At 55.3% G+C, this 25,966-nt stretch overlaps 2 protein-coding genes across 8 annotated transcripts in view; both read left to right on the top strand.

Annotated features, from left to right (window-relative positions):
- Positions 1-5,136: 5,136 nt before the first annotated feature.
- On the top strand, positions 5,137-11,555 carry BMP15 (bone morphogenetic protein 15). Of its 2 annotated transcripts, none has more exons than XM_053273360.1 (3): positions 5,137-5,977; positions 8,940-9,999; positions 10,551-11,555. In XM_053273360.1, the coding sequence occupies exons 1-2, from the start codon at positions 5,629-5,631 to the stop codon at positions 9,830-9,832; spliced, it is 1,242 nt and encodes a 413-aa protein (XP_053129335.1). In that variant the 5' UTR covers positions 5,137-5,628; the 3' UTR covers positions 9,833-9,999; positions 10,551-11,555. The 2 variants fall into 2 exon arrangements, with proteins under 2 accessions (XP_053129335.1, XP_053129334.1); XM_053273359.1 differs by having other exon boundaries at positions 10,449-11,555.
- A 13,161-nt stretch (positions 11,556-24,716) lies between these two features.
- Positions 24,717-25,966, top strand: part of PHKA1 (phosphorylase kinase regulatory subunit alpha 1) — a 36,662-nt gene continuing 35,412 nt past the window's right edge. For 4 of the 6 annotated variants that reach the window (XM_053273912.1, XM_053273913.1, XM_053273911.1 and 1 more), the window contains exon 1: positions 24,722-25,655. In XM_053273912.1, the coding sequence (XP_053129887.1) occupies positions 25,578-25,655 (78 nt within the window). In that variant the 5' untranslated portion in view covers positions 24,722-25,577. Of the gene's footprint in view, positions 25,656-25,966 lie in introns of all 6 variants that reach the window. The other 2 variants (XM_053273917.1, XM_053273915.1) reach the window with 2 other exon arrangements.

Here is a 25,966-nt window from a genome sequence, read left to right as displayed (position 1 = left end):
CACAGCCTTGTTCTCCAGGCAGCTGCAGGGCACAGCCTTTGGTCCTCTGCCCTGCCCCACCTCCAAACCCAGGGGCCAGCAGGAGGTTCATGCCTCCAAGCAGCTTCGGTTGCTCCCCAGTATTGTAGCCAGCCCTCTTGTGCTCCTACTCTTCACAGGTGGCCGGCAATCCATATATAACTGTTAGATATATGAAAGCTTTGTTGTAAGAACTAAAGAAATGCAGACTTAACTTAAGACATCAGCAGGAGCTTCAGAAACCACCTTGAGGTTCCTCACAGAAGCGGAGGGACTAGTCAGAGTTCCTTCTTCCTAGAGGCCCCCTGGTGGCAGAAGCCCCCTCCTACAACCTTTTCAGGCCCCACAGTTCTTCTGTACATACACTTCATTACACCCAGAGGTGCACCTAGGTGATTTGGGAGCCTGGACCTAAAAGCTTTGGGAGGCCCCCTCTCCCCTGCAAATTAAGCATCATCATGCTCCACCGGGTGACCACATTACCCAGGACAGACCAAAGAGGATTGGGGGGTTGGGCAGGGGCTGTGCAGGGCGGCCCTGGACTTTGGCCCCCAAGTCCAGGGGTAAGAGTGCCTCTGAGCATCTCGCTGACCTCTTTGTTACACCCGTCTCCACAAGAGGCAGCCCTGCAGAGAAGCAGCCCTTCAACACGCCCCTGTAACCCCTTTCGTTGCCCTTTCCCCCCCCAATCGGGCCACCTACTGATGCTGATGCTGGTGCCAGCTGATACCACAAAGCCTAGGAACATGGGAAGCCACCTTATACTGAGGCACATACTGCCATATACCCTTGGTCCATCTGGCTCAGTATTGTCTACCCAGACTGGCAGCGGCATCTCCAAGGTTGCAGGCAAGAGACTCTCTCGGCCCTGTCTTGGAGATGCTCCCAGGGAGGGGACTCAGAACCTTCTGCATGCAAGCAGGCAGCGGGTGCTCTTCCCAGAGCAGCCCTACCCCCTAAGGGGAATATCTTACAGTGAGTGCTCAAATATGTAGCCTCCCATCCAAATGCAAACCATGCTGGACTCTGCTTAGCAAAAGGGACCATTCATGCTTGCTCCCACAAGGCCAGCTCTCCTCTCCATAGACAGCTAGGGGCCCAGACCCAGCCGCTGCCCCCTTTCTCTGAGCCTCTGAGCTTCTTGTGCCTCTCTTGTGTCTCTCAGCCCCCTCCCTTGGATCTTGGAGCCAAGCACAGAGGCAGACATACACTCCCCACAAGAGAATGCACAGGGCGTGCCAGAAGCGGAAGTGGGCGCGACAGGGCTGGATCATCGGGAGCCGTGGGGCTGGAGAGGAGGGCTCCAGCCCAGCGTCCTCGCTAATGCCTGGCCTAGCCTGGCTGGTCTCTGGTGAGATGGGTGCAGGGGATAAGAGGGAAGCAGATTGGTCGCTACGGATGAGCCGAGCAGGCTTCGGGGCTATAACATCTGGACCAGCATTGCGCAGCTGGAAGCTTGGGGCTGCACTACCTGTTGCACTCAGGACAGTGCAGATCAAGTCCCAGCTCAGAGGGTTGGGATGTAGAGGGAATTTCCATCAAGAGGGGAGCCGTTTTAAAAAGACCTTGTGCGTCAAAATATGGTGGCTGCTTATCGTAGGATAAAGGAGTGGGTGGAACCCTGTTTCCAGAGGGTATTTTGAACCTTGGTTCTCCTGGTCAGCCGGAAGATCCAAAGGTTCTTGGGTCTGTGCTGCAGAACAAAGGTGGGCCAGTGGGACCCCACTTGAGGCTAGTGGGATCTATGTGGTTGTTCATCAGATCCTCGAGGTCCACCAGCCAGAGCCGGGTGCAAATGACTGGCTCACGGGGGCAGGGGGAGGAGCCAGATGAGGTCATGGCTCAGTGGTGGAGCCAGGTTCCCTCCCTGGCAGCATCTCCTGGTAGGCCTGGGAGAGCCTCCTGCCTGAAGCTATGAAGAGCTGCCAGTCAGTGTAGACCAGGGATTCTCAACGTTGGGTCCCCAGATGTTAGGAACATAGGAAACTGCCATATACTGAGTCAGACCATTGGTCTATCTAGCTCAATATTGTCTACACTGACTGGCAGCGGCTTCTCCAAGGTTGCAGGCAGGAATCTCTCTCATCAGCCCTATCTTGGAGAAGCCAGGGAGGGAACTTGGAACCTTCTGCTCTTCCCAGAGTGGCTTCATCCCCTGAGGGGAAGATCTTGCAGTGCTCACACATCAAGTCTCCCATTCATATGCAACCAGGGCAGACTCTGCTTAGCTATGGGGACAAGTCATGCTTGCTACCACAAGACCAGCTCTCCTCTCCCATAATCCTTCAGCTCCCATAATCCCCTACCAAAGTCCACTGGACTGGTGATTATGGGATTTGAAGTCCAATAACATCTGGGGACCCAACGTTGAGAATCCCTGGTGTAGACAACTGTCTGTCCTTTTATTTTATATGGTTGTTCCCCCCACTTTCCTCCCTCCCTCCCTCCCTCCCTTCCTTCCTTCCTTCCTGATGTTTATGTTTTTTACTGTTTAACTGATTTTAAGGTTTTAACTTATTTTAATGGTTGTATTTTAACTTTTGTAAACCACCTTGAGGTGCTTTATGAAAGGTGGTATAAAACTGAACAGTAGATAGATCAGATAGAATGCTGAGCTAGATGGACCAGTGGTCTGACTCAGTATAAGGCACCTTCTACCTTCCTATGTTCCTATGCAATGTTGTGGTGGTTCCGTGGTGTTGGAATCAATTCCCTCTTGTACCTCGAATCAATTTGCTCCTGCACCTCATGAGCGGAGTTACTAAACATCCCGGCTTAAAACACAAACTTCTTAAAACCGGCCAGCAGAACTGCACAAAGACCTGGTCAAAGGCAACCAGTTAGCACTCCTCTTTTGAAAGAAAACCATATGGCTCTGTGGTTGTCAGGATTTGACACCAACTGACGGCACAACTTTACTTTTTTTGCAAGTGAGGTACCCTGAGGATGAGAGACAAGCAACCAGCCAGTCACAGGAGAGAAGTTTCTTTTAACTTGTAAGTCGTGAACAGGAACAGGGAGTTGTGTTAGCAGCATCTTGAATATAAGGTCCGATGTTACAGGTGGGTCACACGGAGGCTCAGAAATGCCTGCCATGGGTCAGACAAGTACATGTGCAGAGGGCCACTGCATCTGTGTTGCAGCTGCAGCGTCTGCTGCTAAACATCCAACAAGAGTCAGAAATCTGTGCTGATCTATGCAAATCACCCCAAGACAAAAATAAGCAGAGCCGGAGATCCTGATCGGGTTTCTGTCTGCTGAACCCAGCGGGACTTGCTTCTGATTAGACATGCAGAGGCTTGCACTGCAAGCAAGAATCGAGCAGGAGAGCGGGTCTTGTGGTAGCAAGCACAAATTGTCGCCTTTGCTAAGCAGGGGACTTTTGCATTTGGTTGCATTTGACTGGGAGACTACATGTGAGTGTCGTGTAAGATATTCCCTTTAGGGGATGGGGCTGCTCTGGGCAGAGCACCTGCCTGCTTGCATGCAGAAGGTTCCCACAGTTCCCTCCCCGGCAGCATCTCCAAGAGAGGGCTGAGAGAGACTCCTGCCGGCAACCTTGGAGTCGCTGCTGCCAGTCTGGGTAGACAATCCTGAGCTAGATGGACCCAGGGGTGTAGCAAGGGGGAGAGGGGGCCCGTGTTCGTTCCTCTCCCCAGTGGACCCTCGATGTGCGGGAGATAATGAAGAAAGTAGGGAGGGGTGGAACTGCTGGAGGCCCCGGGTTCTTTGAACTCATCCACTCAATTATAGCTACACCCCTGGATGGACCAATGGTCTGACTGAGTAAAAGGCAGCTTCCTATGTTCCTCTGTCAGGCCAAAGGCCTGCACGAGTGTGCACAGGGAGAACGCAGTGGCTCCTCGTGTCCCAGCCGCTGGAGGGCAGCAGAAAGTTGTGAAGAGCCACGTCACTCCTCAGCCGAAGAGGCTTGTGGCTCCGGAAACCGACCTTGCAGCCTCCCTGTTTCTTGCTTCTTATTCACAACGTTTGTATCCTGCCTTAACGATCGCAAAACAAACCTGAGTCCACTAGCAAACAACAACCCATCAAAACAACGACCAAAGCCCAAGAAAAACAGCAAACTGAAGAGAAGGAAAGGCAGCATTGAGAAGGCCAAGGGGATTACAAGACTCTGCAGCTGGAAGTAAGCAGAGCGGAGGCTCCGTGGGGGCAGGCATTTTCGATGGGAACTACTGCCCAGGAGTGACGCCTCCGAAGAAGCCGGGGTGGTCACCGGAGGAGACACAGCTGCTTCTCCTTCCCGGAGCCCCCTCTCACATCTCACCTTGCCCAGAGCTCTTCTGCCTGCAAGCTGGCACTCAGCAGGTAGAGCTGCATGGTGAACCTGACAGATGACCAGTTCTCGTGAATGTCCGGGTGGGGTGGGAGAAAGTGGTACAAATGGAGCTCTGGGAAGCCCGGCTCCTTCGGATGAGCTGCTCTGCTCCAGCCCTGTCTTTTTGATGGCTCTGAACTGGGTTTGAATCCACGGCAACTTCTGCCACAATAAGTGGCAGAATAAAGAAAGATTCTTGCCGTTCTTGCTGCCACCGTGAAACCTGCCACCCTGCACCAGATGATGTGGTCTGGGGTCCCTCTGCTAGGCAAGGCCTCCCACAGCAAGGAAAAGCAGTGACCATCCTTGCAGCAAACCAGGCCATGCATATGTATATGTGAATGTATATGTGCATATCTCTCCCTCCCACTCTTCTCTAGCAAGCTTGGAGGAGAGCTGGTCTTGTGGTAGCAAGCATGACTTGTCCCCTTAGCTCAGCAGGATCTGCCCTGGTTGCATATGAATGGGAGACGATGTGTGAGCACTGCGAGATATTCCCCTCAGGGGATGGAGCCGCTCTGGGAAGAGAAGAAGGTCCCAAGTTCCCTCCCTGGCAACATCTCCAAGATAGGGCTGAGAGAGTCTCCTGCCTGCAACCTTGGAGAAGCTGCTGCCAGTTAGACGATACTGAGCTAGATGGACCTATGGTCTGAGTGACTCAGTGTATGGTAGCTTCCTAAGTTCCTATGTAAGCTCTCTAGTTAACCCTGCAGGGGTGTTTCCCGCCCCTTTAAATTCTGATTGGTGGCATCCCTTTAAAATGAGGTGGGTGGAGCAGCTCTTTTCTTCCCTTAGTAAGCAGAAGTGCAGGAGGAAGAGGAGGAGGAGGAGGAGGGAGAAGGAGGGTGGTCCCTTAACTTAGTTTGCAAGAGCTGCCCCCCACCCTGGCTTGGGATTTTAAGGTGTGCCCAGCCCTGCTGTGAGTTTGGTCTGTGGGCCTGGTGGAGCCCTGCCTCAGTCCTTGAGGGGGCCCCCACCACTGCCTGTAGCCCCCTAGAAGGGGTGTGTGTGTGTGTGTGTGTGTGTGTGTGTGTGTGTGTGTGTGCAAGCGAGCCGAGTTCTCTCCCATCCCTGCAGTGCTTTTTGGAAGAGCCCAACATGGGGCCGGTCCTGTGAAAGCAGAAGTGGGCCCTGGGCTTGGCTTCTGCTCGGTAGCTCCTCTCCCTGTTCTCTCCCTTGGGCGATAGGATGCTTTGCCTGGCCCTGTAGCTCCTGCCTTGTGAGCCCAGACCCCCCCCCCCGCCCCCCGCACTGCCCAGTGTGCTGCTGTCATGGCTGGCCAGAGCCCCTGGCGCCCGTGTGGGGCCCTCTTCCTCTTGGCAGTGCTCTTCCCCCTGGAGCTGAGTTTGCGGGAGGGCCGGGGGGCGCCTGTCCCTGAGGATGCCCCCTCGGCAGCCCCCTCCCTCCCCCTCATCCAGATGCTTCTGGGCCAGGTGCCCCCCAGGGCCAGGCTCCCCGCTCGGCACAGGAGACGAGCCGGGGGGCCGCCGCTGCGCTTCATGCTGGACTTGTATCGGAGTGTCGCTGACCGGCACGGGCGCCCTCGCAGGAACCGACACCTGGCCACCAACACCGTCCGCCTGGTCAGGCCTTTTGCTAAAAACTGCCAGCCTGAGGCAGGTGAGATGGAGCGGGTCTCTCGGGGGGGGCAGAGCTGCCGGGGGGGGAGACTTGGGGCCTGTCTCGGGGGGCCTCGTGCCAAACCCACTCTGTGGCATCGGAGGGTCAAGGCTCTGAGCCAGCCTGCAGGAGCTCATAAGGCCCTGCACACCGGGGGGGGCCTGCACACCTGCACACCGGGGGGGGCCTGCACACCTGCACACCGGGGGGGGCCTGCACACCTGCACACCGGGGGGGGCCTGCACACCTGCACACCGGGGGGGGCCTGCACACCTGCACACCGGGGGGGGCCTGCACACCTGCACACCGGGGGGGGCCTGCACACCTGCACACCGGGGGGGGCCTGCACACCTGCACACCGGGGGGGGCCTGCACACCTGCACACCGGGGGGGGCCTGCACACCTGCACACCGGGGGGGGCCTGCACACCTGCACACCGGGGGGGGCCTGCACACCTGCACACCGGGGGGGGCCTGCACACCTGCACACCGGGGGGGGCCTGCACACCTGCACACCGGGGGGGGCCTGCACACCTGCACACCGGGGGGGCCTGCACACCTGCACACCGGGGGGGGCCTGCACACCTGCACACCGGGGGGGGCCTGCACACCTGCACACCGGGGGGGCCTGCACACCTGCACACCGGGGGGGGCCTGCACACCTGCACACCGGGGGGGCTGCACACCTGCACACCGGGGGGGCTGCCTGCCTTCCATCCATGTGGAGGAGGCTCTGTCCTGAAGCTCGAAGAGGGATTGAAGGGGGTCAGGGGTCCAGCTGGGGGTCGCTTGGGCTGTCATCTTCCTGCTTCCCCTTTGCCCTCCTCTCATCCAAGGCACAGGGAGGAAACTGGCCACTCTGAGCTCTGGCTCTCTTTGGGCACTGGAAGAGCCTGCAGTGTCCAGATGTTTGCTGGCTGCATCTCTCACAAACACAAAGTAACCTGATATAGATTTAACGAAGAGTTTATTCAGAAACGACTCCGTTTTTTCCTTCCCCTTTCCCTCTCTTTTCCTTTCCGATTCCCCACCACCACTACAGCAGGCCTACTCAACTTTGGCCCCTCAGCAGTTCTTGGACTACAACACCCATAATCCCCAGCCACAGTGGCCAATAGCCAGGGATTAGGGGAACTGTTGGCCAACAGGAGGGCTGAAGCTGAGCAGCCCTCTACAGCAGGGATCCTCAACGTTGGGTCCCCAAATGTTATTGGACTTCAACCCCCATAATTCCCAATCAAAGGCTGCTGGGGATCATGGGAGTTGAAGTTGAATAACATCCAGGGATCCAACGTTGAGAATCCTTGCTCTACAGGATTCCTCCCCACTGGGACAAACTTCTAAACAAAACATAAAAGATGCTGGATAGAATACAGCACAATAAGCCCTTCTGCTATGGCTGCAGGAGTCATCATTGGCCCCAGAAGCAAGCATTCAGGGCAGGTGTTTTCTGCCCTGCAGGGGAACTACAGTTCCTATCACCATCCTTTGGCCATTGTGACTGGGGAGGATGGGAGTTTTAGCCCAACAGCATCTGGGGGCCCAGGTCTGAGAACTCCTGATTTAGAGCAAAGGACACTACCAAATACAAGGAGGCGGACGGGGGAGAAGTACCTGATAAGTAAAGGTTGTATGTGCATGGACCATGTGGGGTCTTCCAGGATAAGAACATAGGATCAGGCCCAAGAAGGCCCATCTAGTCCAGCATCCTGTTTTGCACAGTGGCCCACCAGATGCTGCTGGAAGCCACAGTCAGGAGTAGAGGGCATGCCTTCTCTCCTGCCATAACTCCCCTGCAACTGGTTCTCAGAGCCATCCTGCCTTTGAGACCGGAGGTGGCCCACAGCCGACTAGTAGCCATTGATGGACCTCTCCTCCATGAAGTTATCCAAGCCCCTCTTAAAGCCATCCAGGTTGTTGGCTGTCACCACGTCCTCTTGCATCTCAAGGATCTTGCTTGAGCCTCTGAAGTTCCCTGTCCTGGAAGAGAATTCCTTGCAGGTATTAACTAGTGCTGTGAGTTAAGCAATTACATATATTTTGGATGATATCATGTCATTAACTGTATGTGTGTGTGAACTTTAGCTTGATTAGAGATAATTGGTTAGAAAGAGAAATATTCATGGCTGCTGCTGGTTCATGTTGGCGGAGTGATCTCCCTGCTGTCCAGAGGGAAGTGTTCTGTGTGCCTCAGAAGCTTGCATCCAGTACCTTAAACAATAATGTGTTGTGTATAATTTCTTCTCCTTTAGCAGACGTCATACCTAAAGGGTTGATATTGTTACTGATTAGCTGCTACAGGGGAGAACCAATGGAAGGGCCCTTAAGAGCGGGGTGAGTGGGGTGGGGTATGCAGCTTGCTCTTCTGTCTCCCATGTTTGATTTCCATGTGGTATCCAGTAAGGGAGCCTTCTGCAGATATGGGTCTTCAGCCTGTTGCTAGTTGAGGGGGTTTAGTTTCTGCAGTCTGGCCAATGCTGCCTGGGTCTTTGGAGATCTATCACGAGACTGCAAAAACAGACAGAATCCAAGCTGTTCTCATGCTCCTCGCAAGACTGAGGCTGCCATCCTTGCCTGGAAGCAAGTCTCCTTGAATTAAGTGGCAATTAGTTGTGTGCCGACATGTGGGACTGGGCTGGAAGGAAATGGAAGTGGAGACAGAGGCAGGCAGGAGTCTCTCTCAGCCCTGTCTTGGAGAAACTGCCATGGAGGGAACTTGAAACCTTCTGCTCTTCCCAGAGCGGCTTCATCCCCAGAGGGGAATATCTTGCAGTGCTCACACTTCTGGACTCCCATTCATATGCAACCAGGGTGGACCCTGCTTAGCTAAGGGGACAGGTCATGCTTGCTACCACAAGACCAGCTCTCCTCTAGGGGGTAGGGGGGCTCCAGGCTGAGCTCCCTCGGAGCTCTCCTGTTGACTGCTGTGCGTGTGATGCTGACCTCCTGGTTTGAATCTGCAGGCCCCCGGCTGCTCTGCAATCTCGACTACCGCCTGGAAGTGCAGCTGCCGGAGGAGCACCTCGTGAAGGCCACCGTGGTCTACTCCAGGACTCTTGCCTCGGCAGCTCATGGCCCCTCCCTGTGCACCACCAGGCTGCTCTCTGGCCTCGGGGCCCTGCCTCAAGCCCCCGTCAGCCTTGCTCACCCCCACGCAGACCCAACAACAAACGCCACCCGCTTCCCTGCCCAAGACAGCTGGGTGGAGATGGACCTCCCCTCCTTCCTCCAGCCCTGGGTCTGGTCTGCCCGGCAGAGCCAGGTGCTCCAGCTGCACCGTGCGTGCGCCTTCGTGGGGGAGCCTGGGGACCCCACCCCTGAGCCTGGCTGGGAAAGCGCCGTCTCCCTGGAGGACCCCTTCTTGCTGCTCTACTTGAATGACACGCGGAGGAGGGCGCTCCGGCCGGGGAGCTCGGCGGCCAAGGAGGCGCCTTTCCACCCAAGGCCTCCGAGAAGGCTGGCCCAGGCGCGCAGGACCCGGCAGGCCGGCCGGCTGGCCCTGGACCTCCCCAGCTACATCCGCGTGAACTATGCCAAGCAGGGCGAGTGTGCCCTGCACCCCTTCCGGGTCAGCTTCAGCCAGCTGGGCTGGGACCACTGGATCATCGCCCCCCACTGGTACCGGCCCCAGTACTGCAAGGGCGGCTGCCCCCGACTCCTGCGCTTGGGCTACAACTCCCCCAACCACGCCATCGTCCAGAACCTGATCAACGAGCTGGTGGACCAGAGCGTCCCCCGGCCCTCCTGCGTCCCCTACGAGTACAGCCCCATCAGCGTCCTCATGATCGAGCCGAACGGCAACATCCTCTACAAGGTGTACGAGGACATGATTGCCAAGTCCTGCACCTGCCGGTAGACCCCTCCGGGGAGGGGCCGTCTACAGGGAGGCGCTCGGCCTCAAGGTGGGGCACTCCTAGAGGCCAGGTGGCCCTCCGACCTGCTGGCCACGAGGACCCCACAAGTGCTGCAGAACTGGCTTGCTTTGCAGGCCTTTAGAAACGGCAGCTGCACCAAGAGGAAGAGGTCAGGTTTTATCTCTGGTTCCTGAATCCCTCCCTCCCTCCCTCCCTCCCTCCCCCCCCCAGTGGCATGAAGGCACTCGGGCAGCTTTGGCTGGGCTGCTTGACAAGTGGAATTCCACACACAGGCTGGCAAGCGGTTGTCCTCCTCTTCTTTTTAAAGGGAGAGCGCACCAGGAATGCCTTCATCCTGCCACAAGCTGTGTGTGTGTGAGTGGAGGGGTGTGGCTGGAAAGGGTGTGGCTTCCCCACTGAGAAGCAGGAGGATGCTGTGGAGTGGATGTTAACACAAGGGGCAGCTGTGGAGTGTTTGCCTTGCCCTGCGCCTTGTTCCTGGGGTCTAATGCAGGGGCTCCATGAATTTCCTTGAGAAGCAGACTCCCTTGCCAGTGGCCCATGTGTGTTGAATGAATGCTTCTCTCCCTCTCTCCCTCTCTCTCTCTTTCTCTCTAGGAGCTATCCAGGAGAGGGGGCAGAAAATTGCTGCTTGTGTTTGGGTCTTACTGTTGGGAGGATTCAGGCCTCCTCTTCTTCCTTTCTTTTTGCTTGACCCAGTCTTTAGAGGAAGTGGCCCATCTGTCTTGAAGGAAATGTACTTCTGCAAAGACCCAGGACTGGCGAGTTAAGAGCTGATCTGTCTCGAAGACTTCCCCCTTTGACCCTCGGGATCTCCTGCTGCTGCTGCTGTGTATGTTAGGGCTGCCTTGAGCCCCTGAATTCTCATTGCTGTCCTGGATGGGCACTTCACACCCTCGTCTTCCTTCCTCTTGGATGTGCTGCTGGTCCCCAGCGATTGTACCCTCTCACTACGCAAATAAAACCTTGCACTGTTACTGTCACCTGCAATGTTGGGAGATGTGAACCAGTTGGGTGTTGAAATGGAAAACCAAAACAAAAAAAGGGTTTCAAGGTTCTGTGGGGAGGGGGAGGGAGAGAGAAGTCAGCTGTGAGGACCCCCCCCCCATATCCCACAGTTGCTCCTTAGAATGGGGAGGGTTTTAAGTCTGTTTCTGGGGTGTGTGAGGGGGGGAGAATAGAATGTCTGAATGCATGTTTTAAGCTGGATTTAGCCATTGTTGGGGCTGGAGGGGAAGGGTCAAGGTGGCCGGGTCAGATCCCACCCACCCCAACTCTGGCTGGCTGCTGCAGCTGTCCTGGCTAAATGCAGGTCTCCACTCTGCCTGGACCTCTTTAAGCCTGTCCTCCCAGCCCCTGGCTGGCCTGAGCAGGACTTGGGCTGGCAGAGCACGTAGGCTCACCCTCCTCTCACACACAATCACCCTTCTGACTTGGAGCTCTCCAGAAGCTGCCTCTGGAGACAGCTGTGATGGCAACCTGGTCTTGGGCACCAAGCAGCCCCCTGCTTCCCCGCCCCACTGCCATGGGGTGCTTCTGGCTTGGCCTTGTGGTCCTCTCATCCTCCCCCGCCCATCCCTGAACACGCTCTCACCTGCCTGGTCCCAAATGAATTTCCAGGGAGCTGGGACACCCTTCTGTTGATTACCTAGTGTATTGAAATGAGATGAGCTCTTGTCAATAAATCTGGTTTCTTTTGCTAAAGAGGACTGTAGCCTCTGATTTGGGGGAAGGAGGTGGGAGGACGCACTGCAAGGAGAGGGAGGCCCTGGGGCTTGCCCCACGGTTTATAGAGCAAGGGGTCAAGGCCGGGGGGGGGGGTCCTGAAGCCGCCCTTCTGCCATTGGTGTTGAATTGCCCCTTGCTGAAAAGGAGAGAGGTGTGAGGCTGGGCTGTGGGGGAGAGACACACCCGAGGGTTGGAGTTGCAACAGGGAAGGGATTCACTGGGGTGGGGGGTCAGGTGGGTCTGGCCATGGGGCTGAGTGGGCCAAGTCACAGGAAGGGTATCCTCCTTCCTGTGACTTCATGGAAAGGGGCCATCGCTCAGTAGTAGAGCATACAGAAGGGCCTGAGTTCAACCCCTGGCAGCGTAGTGTAGTGGTTAGAGTTAGTCATAGTTAGAGTGTTGGACTAGGACTGTGAAGACATGAGTTCAAATCCCCATTCCACCATAAAACTCACTGGGTGACTCTGGGCCAGTCACATACTTCTCAGCCTAACCTACCTCACAGGGCTGTTGTGAGGATAAAAATAACCATGTACTCTGAGCTCCTTGGAGGAAGAGCGGGATATAACCCTAACCCCTGCTAACTTGACAAAGAGGCACCTTTGAACATGGTGATTCTCTTTATTTAGCAGGGGGAGAGTAACTGGCCCTATCCACCCCCAGCACAGCATCCCTCCAGTGACTGTTGCTGTGTGTATCTTATGTTTCTTTTTAGATTGTGAGCCCTTTGGGGACAGGGATCCATCTTATTTATGTATTATTTCTCTGTGTAAACCACCCCGAGCCATTTTTGGAAGGGCAGAATAGAAATCAAATAAACAAACAAACAAACAAACAAACAAATATAAGCTTAAAAATAAAAACAATCTAGGACAGACTACTGCCTGAAACCTTGGAGAGCTGCTGCCAGTCAGTGTAGATGGTACTGAGCTAGTTAGACCAATGGTCTGACTCTGTACGGCAGCTCCTTATGTTCCTCCTTGTAGGGGGAGCTTGTGTTCAACTCAGTGCTGTCACGAGACACCAAAGCCCATAATGGCCAGATGACTTGTTTCTTTTATTTAACATATTTTTATACTGCCCCAAACTTACATCTCTGGGCGGTTTACAACAAAAATGACAACAGGGAAGTTAAAACATTGGTTAAAAGGCATGACAGCAGAAAGTGAGAACATGACAACAATTTAGAAATTTAAAACCATATCTTAAAACATGGTTAAAACTTGCATTTTTTTAAAGCCGCTTCCAGCATGTTTGAAGGGTGAGGATGGGGGAAGAGATGTTCCCAAACCTGTGGGAGGAGCTCACAGGCAGTTTAGGCCAGCCCAGGCTGATCTCTGCTGCTGGCACACTCCAAAGGGCTGCTCCCCATGTGGGCTGCCTGGTGGTCTCTGTTCCCAGAATGGGTCCAATGTGGACTGTGCTCTGGGCAGAGCTCCAGTTCCTGCTGCTCTGTCAACAGGCCACATCCCTGACCGAGGGCGACCTCTCTGAGATGGCCAACTGGAGCTTCCCGTCTGGCTGGGGGGTGCCTGGACAGTGCAAGGTTTCTCCTGGTGCTGCTGAACCGCCCAGCGGTCCAACGGGTGTTAGAACAATATTGTCTACCCAGACTGGCAGCAGCTTCTCCGAGGTTGCCGGCAGGAGTCTCTCTCAGCCCCCTCTTGGAGATGCTGCCAGGGAGGGAATCTGGGTCCTTCTGCATGCAAGCAGGCAGGTGCTCTTCTCAGAGCAGCCTCCTCCCCTGAGGGGAATATATTCCAGTGCTCACACATGCAGTCTTCCATTCAAATGCAAACCAAGGCAGATGCTGCTTAGCAAAGGGGACAATGCATTCTTGCTACCACAAGACCAGCTCTCTCCACATGCAAGTGCCCTCCTCTATAGCTGAGGGGTCTGCAAACTCCATGTGCAGTTGGAACGCAGAGATACTCTGTACGAAATCAGAAGGATTCCCAATGGACTTGACAGAAGCCTAGGAGAGGAGACAGGAGAGGAGAGCTGGTCTTGTGGTAGCAAGCATGAATCGTCCCCTTAGCTAAGCAGGGTCTGCCCTGGTTGCATATGAATGGGAGACTAGAAGTGTGAGCACTGCAAGGTATTCCTCTCAGGGGATGGAGCCACTCTGGGAAGAGCATCCAGGTTCCAAGTTCCCTCCCTGGCAGCATCTCCAAGAGACGGCTGAGAGAGACTCCTGCCTGCAACCTTGGAGAAGCCGCTGCCAGTCTGTGTAGACAATACTGAGCTAGATAGACTGACTCAGTATATGGCAGCTTCCTATGTTCCTTAGCATCTGAAAGAGACACCTGCCAGCCAGATTGTCCTTCCTCCTGACAGCTGAGGGTTTCTTTCTTCTCTAGATCAAAGCATTACGTTGTGCCTACATTTAAATGGAGCAGAAGACTGGGCATATGTGTGCCTCAACCCTTCCTGGAGAAGTGCTGAGAACTGCCCTTGGTCCATCATTTCAAGCATGTTTTAAGCTCCTTGTGCTGGCTTTCAGAGGAGAGGAGGAGACTGTTGCAAGCCTGGGCAGTGCCGTGGAAGAAAGCGGAGCATTCTGTGGCTGACTGTGTTGTATATATGTCCTGTCTCTTTAAGATTAGCCTGTGTTTGCTTGGGAGTGGCTTAACTTTCTGTTTTCTAAGTGCAAGCAGCCCAGAGTTTGTTGCAGTCTTGTCTATCCTGGGAATGAAGTTGTTTGTATCGGCTGAATAAAGAAGGATCCTAAAACTGACTTCGTCTCCTGCTTCTTCAGGCTAACAGAGTGACTGGTTCGGAGTATGTGTAACCACCTTACCTAGGGGAAGATCACAGCCCGCACAGGCCAGGCTTTGGGGGAGCTGGTGGATCTGGCTCCTTCCTTCCGCTCCCACAGCCTTTGATCCTTGCCTGACAGCTGGCTGGGCTGGGTGTGTTCCTTCCTGCCAGCTGGTGGGAGTCAATAAACCCACCTGCACAGCCAGGTGCACAATATGTCAGTTAACCATTCAGCCAAGGGCATTGAATCATCCCCAGCAGAAATGATGCAACAAGGCCCCTTGGCCTGATCCAGATGGCAGTGCCCGCTGACCTTCTGGGTGCGCCTGACAGAAGGTGCCTTTTTCCACCAACCCATGTGCAGAGCACCAGAGTGAGAACAAGATGGCTGGGCGTGGGAGGCTGGGGGCTATGTTATTCATTCATTTATCATATACCGCCTATTTATTTATCTATCATATACAGCTCTATTTATTTATCATATACCGCCTGATATGTGGATCATAGGCAGTCCGTACAATTATAAAACAAAACAAAACAGTGCATAAAACAACAAATATAAAGCAGAGTAAAAGCCAAATATTTCCACAGAAGAAACAAGTTATAACAATTTTGTGGGATAAAAACAATTAAACAATTTAAAATTAATTCCAGTTAAAAGCCCGGGAGAACAGGTGTGCCTTGAGGGTCTTCCTAAAAGCAGACAGAGATGGAGATGCTCTTATTTTGACAGGGAGCCACAGAGAAGGCCTGGTTCTGAGTCGCCACCAAACTAGTCGCTAGCAACCAGTGTTCCCTCGAAGAGGGATTCCAGATGATGTTGCCTACAACTCCCAGACTCCCCAAGCAAAAGCCATTGCAGCTGGGAATTCTGGAAGTTGTAGTCATCAACATCTGGGAATCCCTGTTAGGGAGAACACTGCAGTGGCAACTGTAATCAGACCTCTCCGGATGATCTCGATCGGTGGCAGGATTCATGAAAGAGAAGGGACTTTCTTAAGTACCCTGGACCCAAGCCTAGATGTGGGAAAGGAGCATGCTGGGCTGCAGCCAGCTGGGAAGAGAATCAGTGCTGTAGATATGAGCACCCCCAAGAAAACTCACAAGGAGCTGGAGAGAGCCAAAATGACCTGCAGAGCCCAGAGAGGGCAATCAGGGATGGCTGCTTGAGCCAGGGGTTTCCCCCCAACATAGGAAGCTGCCTTAAACTGAGTCAGGCACTGGTCCCTCTAGCTCAGTATCATCTACACTGACTGGTAGCGGCTCTCCAAAGTTCTAGGCAGGTGTCTTTCCCAGCCCTACCTGGAGATGCTGCCAGGGATTGAACCTGGGACCTTCTGCATGCATGCATGCAGATGCTCTTCCACTGAGCTCTGGGCCCACCCCATTAGGGGAACATCTTACAGCAGACAGCACTCACATGCAGTCACCCATCCAAATGCAGACCAGGATGGACCCTACTTAGCAAAGAGGACAATTCATGCTCACTACTGAAAGCCCAGCTCTTCTCCCCCAGATATTGTTGGACTACAACTCCCATCATCCCCAGCTACAAGGTCCAAGCTGCAGGTGAGGTGGCCACCTGGGCCACTTTGATTGCAGCGGTTGGAGGTGTCAAGGCAGCTGCATGCTCCTCCGTGCAAACTAATTCCCTGCCCAGAGAAAGCCGGGGACGGAGGTCCTAACCCCAGCATGGCATGCCAGTTTTCTGCACAGAAGGGATTTTTCCAGTTCGGGGGCAGTCGGTGTTGTGAGGGTATCTTCCTCCCCTGCCCTGATCTCAAGTGGTTCAGCCCAGACCCAGAAGTGCCTCCCCTGTGGGGGGTGGTGCACCAGGGCTACGGAGTGGCGAGTCCAGATTGCTGGACCAGCCCTGGGGACTCGGACCCTGCAGGCGCTTGGCTGGGTAACCCGTGAGTTGGCCCGCTTCAGCTTGCCACCTTCTGTAACTCTGTGCTCGCCAGCAGTGTCCCGGGCGCTATATCTGGCTCCGTTGCGCCATGCAGGGTTTATCTGTGTGCACCACAAACATGGCCGGCTGCAAAGGGGCAGGGTGACGGGTTGAGGCTCCCCTTTTGCTATAGGCTGTGTTCTCCCCCTGCCCACAAAGAGGCAGTCAGTGGGAGCAAAACCCCACCCTTGGGTTACATCTGGGGACCCTGGAGTGTTGGTTTAACTGGAGGGGGGAGCAGAGGTGGAGGCACCAGACGGTGGATAAAAGCCAGGGGCAAGGGGCAGGCAGTTCACAGCACTTTGACCCCCTGCTCTGAGAAGTCTCCGGACACAGGCACGCACTGCAGTCGATTCAGCAGCACCCACTGAGTGCGTGCACAGCCAGGGCAGAGCATGGCTCGTGGGTTCTCCTCTGGGATGAGGGCTGCTCTGGTGCTGGCAGGGCTGCTGCTTCTCCTCCTCAGCAGCCAGCAGGTGAGTCTGGGCTTCCTAGCCCTCCAGGGGACAGGTCTGTGTATGGCTACTAGTCAGGTGGCTGTGGGCCACCTCCAGCCTCAGGGGCAAGATGCCTCTCAATACCAGTTGCAGGGGAGCAACAGCAGGAGGGAGGGCATGCACAGACCTCTTGCCTGTGGGCTTCTCGGCAGCATCTGGTGGGCCACTGTGGGAAACAGGATGCTGGACCAGATGGGCCTCCTTGGGCCTGATCCAGCAGGGCTGCAGGGGCATAACTCTAATAGGGCAAGGGGAGACAGTTGTCTGGCGGCCCACTGCCTTGGCCCCCCCCCGAGGCAAGTCACATGACTGACTCCCCCAGCCACGCACCCACCCGGGCTTCCTTCAGTTGTATTCATCCTCCGAAATTGATGTGGGTGTTAAGACCTGGAGCTACCAGAACAGCGTGTCTTTCCCTGGTACCATTCAATGACTTGCATCGTCCACAATTTACCTTGCTACGCCCCTGCAGGGCTGTTCTTACGTTCTCAGGTCATGCATGGAGAAAAGCTGAAGTTCCTCCGGAGGAACAACCAGGACAGCCTTATGGGCCTCGTCTTGGGTGCCTTTGCCAGCCTGAGCCCAGCTGCAGTCTGGGGGCTTCAAGGCCTTCCCCACTCCCGCTGGGATCCCAGCCACTTCCTGACTGTGGGGCTCTGCTGAACTGGCTCAGAGTCTGAGCCCCCTGGCTGGCTGCTCAGCATGGCTGCCCCCCACCTGTGGGAAGGGCTGGGCCCTGGAGGAGTGGGTCCAGCTCCCGCTTTGTTCGCATGCAGAAGGGCTGAGGTTCAGTCCTTGGCGGGGATCCCTGGAGATGCCCGGATTCTCCGTCTGGTCCTGCTTGGAGAGCAGCTCCCAGTCCAAGCAGAGGCAAGGCTGAGCTGGATGGACCAAGGATCTGACTCAACTGGAGGCAGCCTCCCTTTGGGGATGTGGGGGGTGAAGCTGGCCTCTTTGGGGTTTCTTCCCCAGCTGGCAGAGAGACTGCCGTGACTCATTTGTGCCCCCTCCGCCGTCTGTCGAGGGGGAAACTCCTCCCCAGTTACTCTTCATTATTGCACTACCGTCAGAGTGCCTGTTGTTCTAGGGGTCTCCCCAGGGGGCTCGGTCCAGGGTTTCCTTTTTCCATACCAGGGCTAAGCCCTGCAGGAAATAAAGCAAGGATTGTGCCTCTGAACATGTGTAGAGTGCCTCTCTCTGCTACTGGGTGACCAGAGGATTGGAACATAGGAAGCTGCCTTCTACTGAGTCCACCTGAGTCAGACCCTTGGCCCATCTAGCTCAGTGTTGTCTACACAGACTGGCAGCGGCTTCTCCAAGGCTGCAGGCAGGAGTCTCTCTCAGCCCTCTCTTGGAGATGCCAGGCAGGGAACTTGGAACCTTCTGCATGCAAGCAGGCAGGTGCTCTTTCTAGAACAGCCCCATCCTCTGAGGGGAAGATCTGACCGTGCTCACACATGTCGTCTCCCATTCACATGCAAACCAGGCTGGACCCTGCTTAGGAGAGGGGACAATTCCTGCCTGCAACCCCAAGACCAGCTCTCCTCCTTGGATTCCAGACAAGGGTTGCCCGCACAGACGGCATGGTTCCCTGTCTGCCCTTTGGGTTCCTCTGAGGGAGGAGTTGTGATACCCATGCCAGAAGAAGGGGGCTGTTGAGGAGGGGAGAGGATTTTAGCAGACCGTGTGGTGGTATGTCTGCAGAGGCGAGCAATGGCAGCCCGCCAGCCAGCAGAGTGCAGGAGGGGACCCACAGCTGTGGAGGAGGAGAGGGGGTTTTTTTGGGACAGGAGCAAAGGTTAGATGATGACATTCAGTGCCTGGGGTGGACCGGTGCCTGCTGCAAGAAGTGGACCCGATCCCTTCTGTGGCCTTCTTCCCTGCAGGCTTCGGCAGCGCAGACGGGGCAGGAGCTCCCAAGGGCACCTTCTCCTCCCAGGACGGCTGCTCCTGGGTGGCTCGTTCTCTTCCGCCGAGCGACCCGCTCCACTCCCTTCTGGCGGACAGTGGGCAGCAAGCCCCTAGGAGCCGCCTGCTTGCGGGGGCTGGAGTGCAGCACCCAGGCGTGCCGGTGAGTCCAGGGCCGCGAGCCCAGGGAGGGGGAAACGGGGGTGCCCTTGAGACGCCACCGGCAGGGAGCACGGAGGCTGTGTGGGGTGGGGGCCAGGGGTGGGCGCTGGCTCCACAGCCCCTTTGCCTGCACCCCTGGACAGGAGGAGGTGGTGTGCCTTCACGCCCGGCTTGTGGGCTTCCATGGAAGCAGGGTGCTGGCTTAGATGGCCTGCTTGGGGGTCTGGTGCAGCAGAGACATTCTGATGTGCCCACTGAGATCCATCCTCTCTCTCTCTCTCTCTCTCTCTCTCTCTCTCTCTCTCTCTCTCTCTCTCTCTCCATCCCCCCCATCCCAGGAACGGCCACTGCTCGGACCCCCTTGTCAGATCATGAAGAGTAGAAGCCAAAAGAGTAGCCCGGAGCTTCCCTTTCTTCCCACACGCTCCTTTCTCTCCCAAAGGCTCCAAAGGCTCTCCTGTGGCACCAGAGAAGCACTTTAGTCCCAGCTTCTTGCAGGACCCCAAGAAGCACTGCTTAGGTCTGTCTCCTTCTCAGGCATCTTGAAGTGGTGGAAGGCGGGGAGCATCCCAACTCCAAGATTCTCAAACCTGGCCGATATCTGGCCCCCAGATCTTCTTGGACTCTAACTCCCATAATCCCCAGCCACAATGGCCTTTGGCCACTGTGGCTGGGGATGGTTGGAGTTAGGAACATAGGAAGCTGCCATATACTGAGTCAGACCACAGGTCCATCTAACTCAGTATTGTCTTCACAGACTGGCAGCGGCTTCTCCACAGTAGCAGGGAGGAATCTCTCTCAGCCCTTCTTGGAGATGCTGCCAGGGAGGGAACTTGGAACCTTCTGATGCTCTTCCCAGAGCGGCTCCATCCCCTGAGGGGAATATCTTACAGTGCTCACCCATCAAGTCTCCCATTCACATGCAAACAGGGTGGATGCTGCTTAGCTAAGGGGACAAGTCATGCTTGCTACCACAAGACCAGCTCTCCAGTTGTAGACCAGTTGTAGACCAACAGCATCCAAGTTTGAGAACCCCTGTCCTGATTCCTTGGCGCTTCCTACCCACAGAGAACCTCTGTCCCGCAACACCTCCTCCCTCCCAAGGAGTCTTCACGGTCCCCACCCCATGCTGCAGTGCTGCTGCTCCCGATGGCTGCCCACCATCCCCACTTTTGCCCACGAGGGAGACATGAAGTCCTGCTTGCCATGTCGGAAATGGAACCTGCCACCCTGCTGAGCCAGGCAGCGTCTGCCCCTTGGCTCTTCCTGGCAGCCTCACAGGGGTGCTTCTTCACGGGAGCAGGCCCAGGATGCTGGCCTCCCACCCTGCTTGAGGTGCTCCTCCGTTTGCCAGGCAGGACACGGACGGGAGAAGGAGAACGCCCTCTGTGGGGAGGCGACAAAGGAGGGGGGTCCCCAGAGGGAAAGCTTGCAGGCAGAGTGTGGCCCCAGAGCGAAAGAACCCCTCTGGGCCAGCAGGGGCAGGCTGGCCAGGAAGGGGTTATTTCCCACCGTCCTGTGGCTGGTCAGAGTCCAACACCTTTCCCCTGTAGAACAAACATTCCCAATTCCCAGGACCGCTGGCACCAGCCCTGCCAGGCCAGAGCCTTGGAAAGATGGCTCCACTGATAGCACCTCTGAGCGGGGTGGAGGGCAGGGTTCCCTCCAACTGGGATTCCCCAGATGTTGTTCACTACAACTCCCAGCATCCCCTGGTGTAATGGCCTTTGCAGCTGGGGATTCTGGGAGTTGTAGTCCACAACATCTGGGAATTCCTGTTAGAGGGAACACTGGGGAGACACCCACCCCTCCATCCCACATGTGGAGCTCTGGTCCAATTCCTCTCGCTGCCCCCTCCTGCAGTCTAGCCCCTTCTCCGTTCACAGGAGCCTGTCCAAAGAATGACAATTCCTTCGCCGATGCCCAGAAGCCAAAATTACTGCAGAAGATGCTCCTCGGTGCCTGAGCAGAGTGGATGTGTCAAGCCTGTGGCGGAAGTGGGAGCAAGTCAAGGGCTGCAGCCGGGTGAGGAGGACTAAGTCAAGCCCAAGATAAGGGCCCTCAGCAGTCAACAGGAAGCAGCTAAAACCCACCTGCAAAATATCTGATGGGATCGATTTGGGATCCATTTGTTTTAGTCAGTAATGATGCCCAATGCACCATTGAGTTCTAAACAGTTCCCTTCTTTTGTGATGTATCCTGGAGCTTTAAATTGGTTTGGGCTCAGCAGAGCTTTTCAATGCAAACAGAAAACCTACATGGGCTAGAAAAGGAGCCTTCTCCTCCTCTCCTGGGCAGATGGGGCTCATACCATGTACAAAGTGTGCACCAGAAACCGAAATGCGCTTTCTAGACAGCAGCCCAGAGTCCACTTGTTGTGGGGACTAGGGTTGCCAACACTTCATCGCCACAAGTTTGTGGGGGCTGGCTGGGGGCGTGTATGCAGTGGTAATCAAGAGCCTGAGTATCACCGATGTATATATAATTGAATTGTATGCTATTGAATAAATGAGGGACAAATGCTGTCCCTATAGGGACCAGCATTTCATCCCTGAAATTAGGGACATCCTGCGTAATGATGAGGGACAGTCAGCAACCCTAGTAGGGACAGCCCCACTGAACTCTATGGGGCTTGCTCCTGAGGCATCTTGCTTAGGACTGCGCTGGCTGTAGGAGGTGGGTAGGTGAACTGGACTTGCAGGGGATGCATCCAAGACTCAAAGGCCTCTCTAGTGCCGCTTTTGAAATTGCACCCACAGTCCTGGTGCAACACACAGGTGGGCGCAGTGCCATCTAGTGACTACTTGAGCAGGTGACCCAAAGAATTTTTGAACTGGATGGGGGTGGGCGGCTTTCTCCAAGAAGGCACAGGTTGGGCAGCTGACCTTTGACCTGCCAGAGCAAACACGGCTGGGTAAAGAACGTCCTGAGAACTCTTTGTGTCTGTACCTTTGGCCAAAATTTGCAATATTTAGCTTTTGTGTGGAGGGGGGGAAACCCACATCTTTCCCTGCCTTCTGCACCGTCAGGCACATTTGGATCTGGAGTGAAGTCCTTGCTTCTGCTGCTGGGTGGCCCTTTGTCAAGCAAGCTCTGGACTTTGCCCTATCAATGGGGCAAGCCACATGGGTCAGCAAAGGCTCTTCCTAGCCACGGGATCACCCTGGCCAGTTCGCCCCCTCATTTCCATGATTGAGTGCTACATTGGAAAACTGATTACTGATCACTGCCTTATGCAACCATTTCCGTTTTCAGTGTGGAGGCAGCAGACAAAATAGCATCGCAGCACAGGATATTTAAGAACATAAGAGCAGCCCTGCTGGATCAGGCCCAAAGCCCATCTAGTCCAGCATCCTGTTTCACACAGTGGCCCACCAGACGCCACTGGGAGCCTACAGGCAGGAGTTGAGGCCATGCCATCTCTCCTGCTCTTATTCCCCTGCAACTGGTACTCAGAGGCATCCTGTCTTTGAGACTGGAGGTGGCTTATAGCCACCTCCAACTAGTAGCCGTTGATTGACCTCTCCTCCATGAAGTTATCCAAACCCCTCCTAAAGCCACCCAGGTTGTTGGCTGTCACCACATCTTGTGGCAGAGAATTCCACAAGTTGATTATGCGTTGTGTGAAAAAGTACTTCCATTTATTGGTCCTAGATTTCCTGGCAGTCAATTTCATGGGATTTTAATGGGATTCCCTGGTTCTAATGTTATGTGAGAGGGAGAAGAGTTTCTCTCTATCCACTTTCTCCACACCATGCATGATTTTATAGACCTCTATATTTTGGCTTTCTCTAATTTTTAAAACTAGAGCATACTGGTCACTGTCCTTCCTCATCTCCTGCAACCATTTACTGGGGATGTCATTTTCAGATTTCCATACACTGAGTTTTTATCCCAATCTTACAAGTTGGATTGTCTCCACTGGTTTTTATTGTGATTATAAGAACATAGGAAGCTGCCATATACTGAGTCAGACCATAGGTCCATCTTGCTCAGTATTGTCTTCACAGATTGGCAGCAGCTTCTCCAAGGCTGCAGGCAGGAATCTTTCTCAGCCCTATCTTGGAGATGCTGCCAGGGAGGGAACTTGGAACCTTCTGCTCTTCCCAGAGCGGCTCCATCCCCTGAGGGGAAGATCTTACAGTGTTCACACTTCTAGTCTCCCATTCAGATGCAACCAGGGCAGACCCTGCTTAGCCAAGGGGACAAGTCATGCTTGCTACCACAAGACCAGCTCTCCTCCTTTTATGCTTATGTATAATTTTATGATTATGCTTTTGTATACTGGAAAAAGAGGAATACATTGAGTAAAGGAAGAAGCATCAAATAAATACATTCTGCATGAAGGGTGTGCAGGGAGAATTCCTCAGCAAGGAACAAAATATTCCCCTTTTTATAGACAGAGCTGACTGATAAACGTGATGGAAGGGCCATGAACCCAACCCGAATATTTAACTGCTTAAAACAGCGGTTGGGAAGCTGGTGTCCTCAGATGCTGTTGGACTGTAGGTCAGTGTGGCTGGGATGATGGGAGTTGTAGTCCATGTCCAACCACATCCAGGAATCCAAGGCTTGAAGGCCCTTGAGGGGTCCTGGCCGCTGTCAGTCAGAGGCTCTGGAGAGGAGCTAGATAGGCCAAGGTTCTGACTCACATGGAGGCGCTGTAGCTTGGGGGGCAGAACACTTGCATTGCCCCAGAAGCCGTTTGATCCCCATGATCTCCCGCTCAGGGGCCTCCCGGAGCAGGGCTAGGATCGGCCCCTCTCTGCCTGGGATCCTGCAGGAGAGCCGTTTCATATGCCGAGTTACGTATAATTTTATTTCCTGCCTGGACACCCATGCGTGTGTGCGCGAAGAGGGAAGCAGAGCCGTGCGGGGGAAGGAGCACCCTCCGGCTCAGCTCTGAAGCCTTCCAAGACGAAACAGGAAGTCCAGCTACCCTGAAACTGGCCCAAGGAGGCTATTTGCTGCTATCTGCTTCCAGAGTATGTTCCACTGAGCAAAGAAAAATTACAAGATACTCATCACTAAGAGGCGCACTTAGAACAAAAGAGCCTCTGTCTTGATGAGCTAAATACAAAGCTGCACAACTTTGGCCTGCCAGCTGTTTTTGGACTACGATTCCCATAATCCCTAGCCACAGTGGCCAACAGCTAGGGATCATGGGAGCTGTAGGCCAACATCTGCAGGAGGGCCAGCCCTGGAAAGGCAGCTGGGGTGGGGGGAGCAGCAATGAGCCCCTGATAGACGATGAAGGGGATCAGGCATATTCGTGCGGAAGCTCTCTCAGACAGTGGCTAGAAAGTAGGGATGTGCGCAAACCGGTTCAGAGGCCATTTTAGAGGCCTCCAAACCAGTTCGAATGCCGGGGCTGGTTCGAAGTTTGAAGGCCCCGGGCTTGGCACTTTAAGGGCGGGGGGAGGGTGCACTTATCGCTCCTGCCGGCATCATTTATTTCCAAAAACCTTTGGGGCGTCAGCGTGCCTCCGTGCTGCCCCTTTGCCTTCATCAGCCAGAAGTGGCCAGAAGTACCGGGTGCACATGCTGATGAGGGCAATGGGGCAGCAGGGAGGTACGCTGCTGCCCTGAAGGTTTCTGGAAATAAACGACGCCGGCGGGGGGAAAGCGGCGGGAGGGGTAAAGTGCACCCGCCCCCGCCCTTAAAGTGCCAAGCCCGCTGCTTCTGGACCGCACAGCTGCAGTTCCATGCACATCCCTACTAGAAGGAGAGCTCTCTGTCCTGGGACTCTCCATCAACTAGTGTTCAAAGGTAGATTGCCTTTGGACGTGGAGGATCCATTAGACCCCCCACGTCCAAAGGCAATCTACCTTTAAATACTAGTTGATGGAGAGTACCAGGACAGAGGGCTCTTACTTTCTTGCGCGGGCTTCCGGGGGGGCACCTAGAGGGCGCTGGACGAGATGGACTTTCTTGTGACCTGATCCAGCAGTCAGGTGACAGGTCGGGCCCCCTCCTCTAAGCAAAAGCCTCTTTGCCAAGCGACGCGTGCAGCGCATAAGTGAACCGACCCTTTGTGGGAAGCAGAGCCTTCGTTCGCTTCCTTTTTCATTTCTGCGCAGACTGAGCCTCACCGGTCCAGTGTTGAGTTTTAGGGAGAAAAGCGCGATGGGAATCGAGTCGGGTGCTCTCTCGCAGCTCCTCCTCTGGCCAGCAGGGGGCGCGCGCAGGAAAAGAAAAGTGGCAATGCGAAGAAGTAAACTTCCGAAGGCTAGAGAAGTTGTTGCCTTGGGAGCGTCCTGGCAGGGCGCTAGTCTTCGTGGTGTTGAAAGCCCCACGCAGGGAAGGAGCGGGTGGCTCCTCTTTTACCCCGCGAGCAGCTTTTCCTTAGGCCGTTGCCATGGGAGGGTATCTGTTTTCCTGCCCCCGATATCAGAAGAAAGTCCGCTACTTTTGCTATGGAGCTGCCAGGATGCGCCGAGAGCCGTGGTTAACCCCTTTTCCGCCGGGCCCTGCGGAGGCGGAGCCTCTTCTCTGCAGCTGAGGAGTTTTCTGGGGGGCGTGGAGGGGTTAAAGGGGGCGGGTCGAAGGCGCTCCCAGCTGGCTCCCCGGCTGTCCCCGCCTCACCCCGGCAGCTGTCTGGCTGGGGGAACCAGAGGGGGCTCTATTCCTGCCAGTGCCTACGTGTGGTGAAAAAACCGTGTTGCAAGTTTTGTGGTGCTGCGGAATCCGGAACAGGATCCGGATCAAGGAGGAGAGCCATGCGGAGCAGGAGCAACTCCGGAGTGCGGCTGGACGGCTACGCCCGCCTGGTGCAGCAGACCATCCTCAGGCACCAGGTGCGGAAGCGGGGAGGGGGATTCGGATTCAGATTCAGATTCAGATTCGGATTCCCGCCCCGGCCACTGTTCTGCTCCTGCCCCGGGGCTGCGGCGGCAGAGACAGGCGTCCCCCGGGCGGCACTTAGACAGGGCGGGCGAAGCGCGTGGGCTGGAGGTTACCAGGGTACCCCTCCGGCGGCCGACGTTCAGGTGTCCTCGAAGAGCCTAAGCCGGCCCCGATCCGCTGGCAATGCACCGCAACTGTCTCCCCCGCCCCCAGCCCCGATGTGCATGGACCGGCCGGGCGGGCAGCTCCCTTCGGCCGCTCC

The sequence above is a fragment of the Hemicordylus capensis genome, chromosome 11 (assembly GCF_027244095.1).
Source record: "Hemicordylus capensis ecotype Gifberg chromosome 11, rHemCap1.1.pri, whole genome shotgun sequence".
NCBI classification, from domain to species: Eukaryota; Metazoa; Chordata; class Lepidosauria; order Squamata; family Cordylidae; genus Hemicordylus; species Hemicordylus capensis.
Note: the sequence above shows the minus strand (reverse complement) of the source record. Positions and strands in the feature narration are given on the sequence as shown.

Excerpts from the sequence above, each read along its gene's own strand:
- BMP15 (XM_053273360.1), top strand. The coding sequence starts at position 5,629 with ATGGCTGGCCAGAGCCCCTGGCGCCCGTGTGGGGCCCTCTTCCTCTTG. Across the intron at positions 5,978-8,939 it reads AAACTGCCAGCCTGAGGCAG|GCCCCCGGCTGCTCTGCAAT; the intron begins GTGAGATGGAGC and ends TTGAATCTGCAG.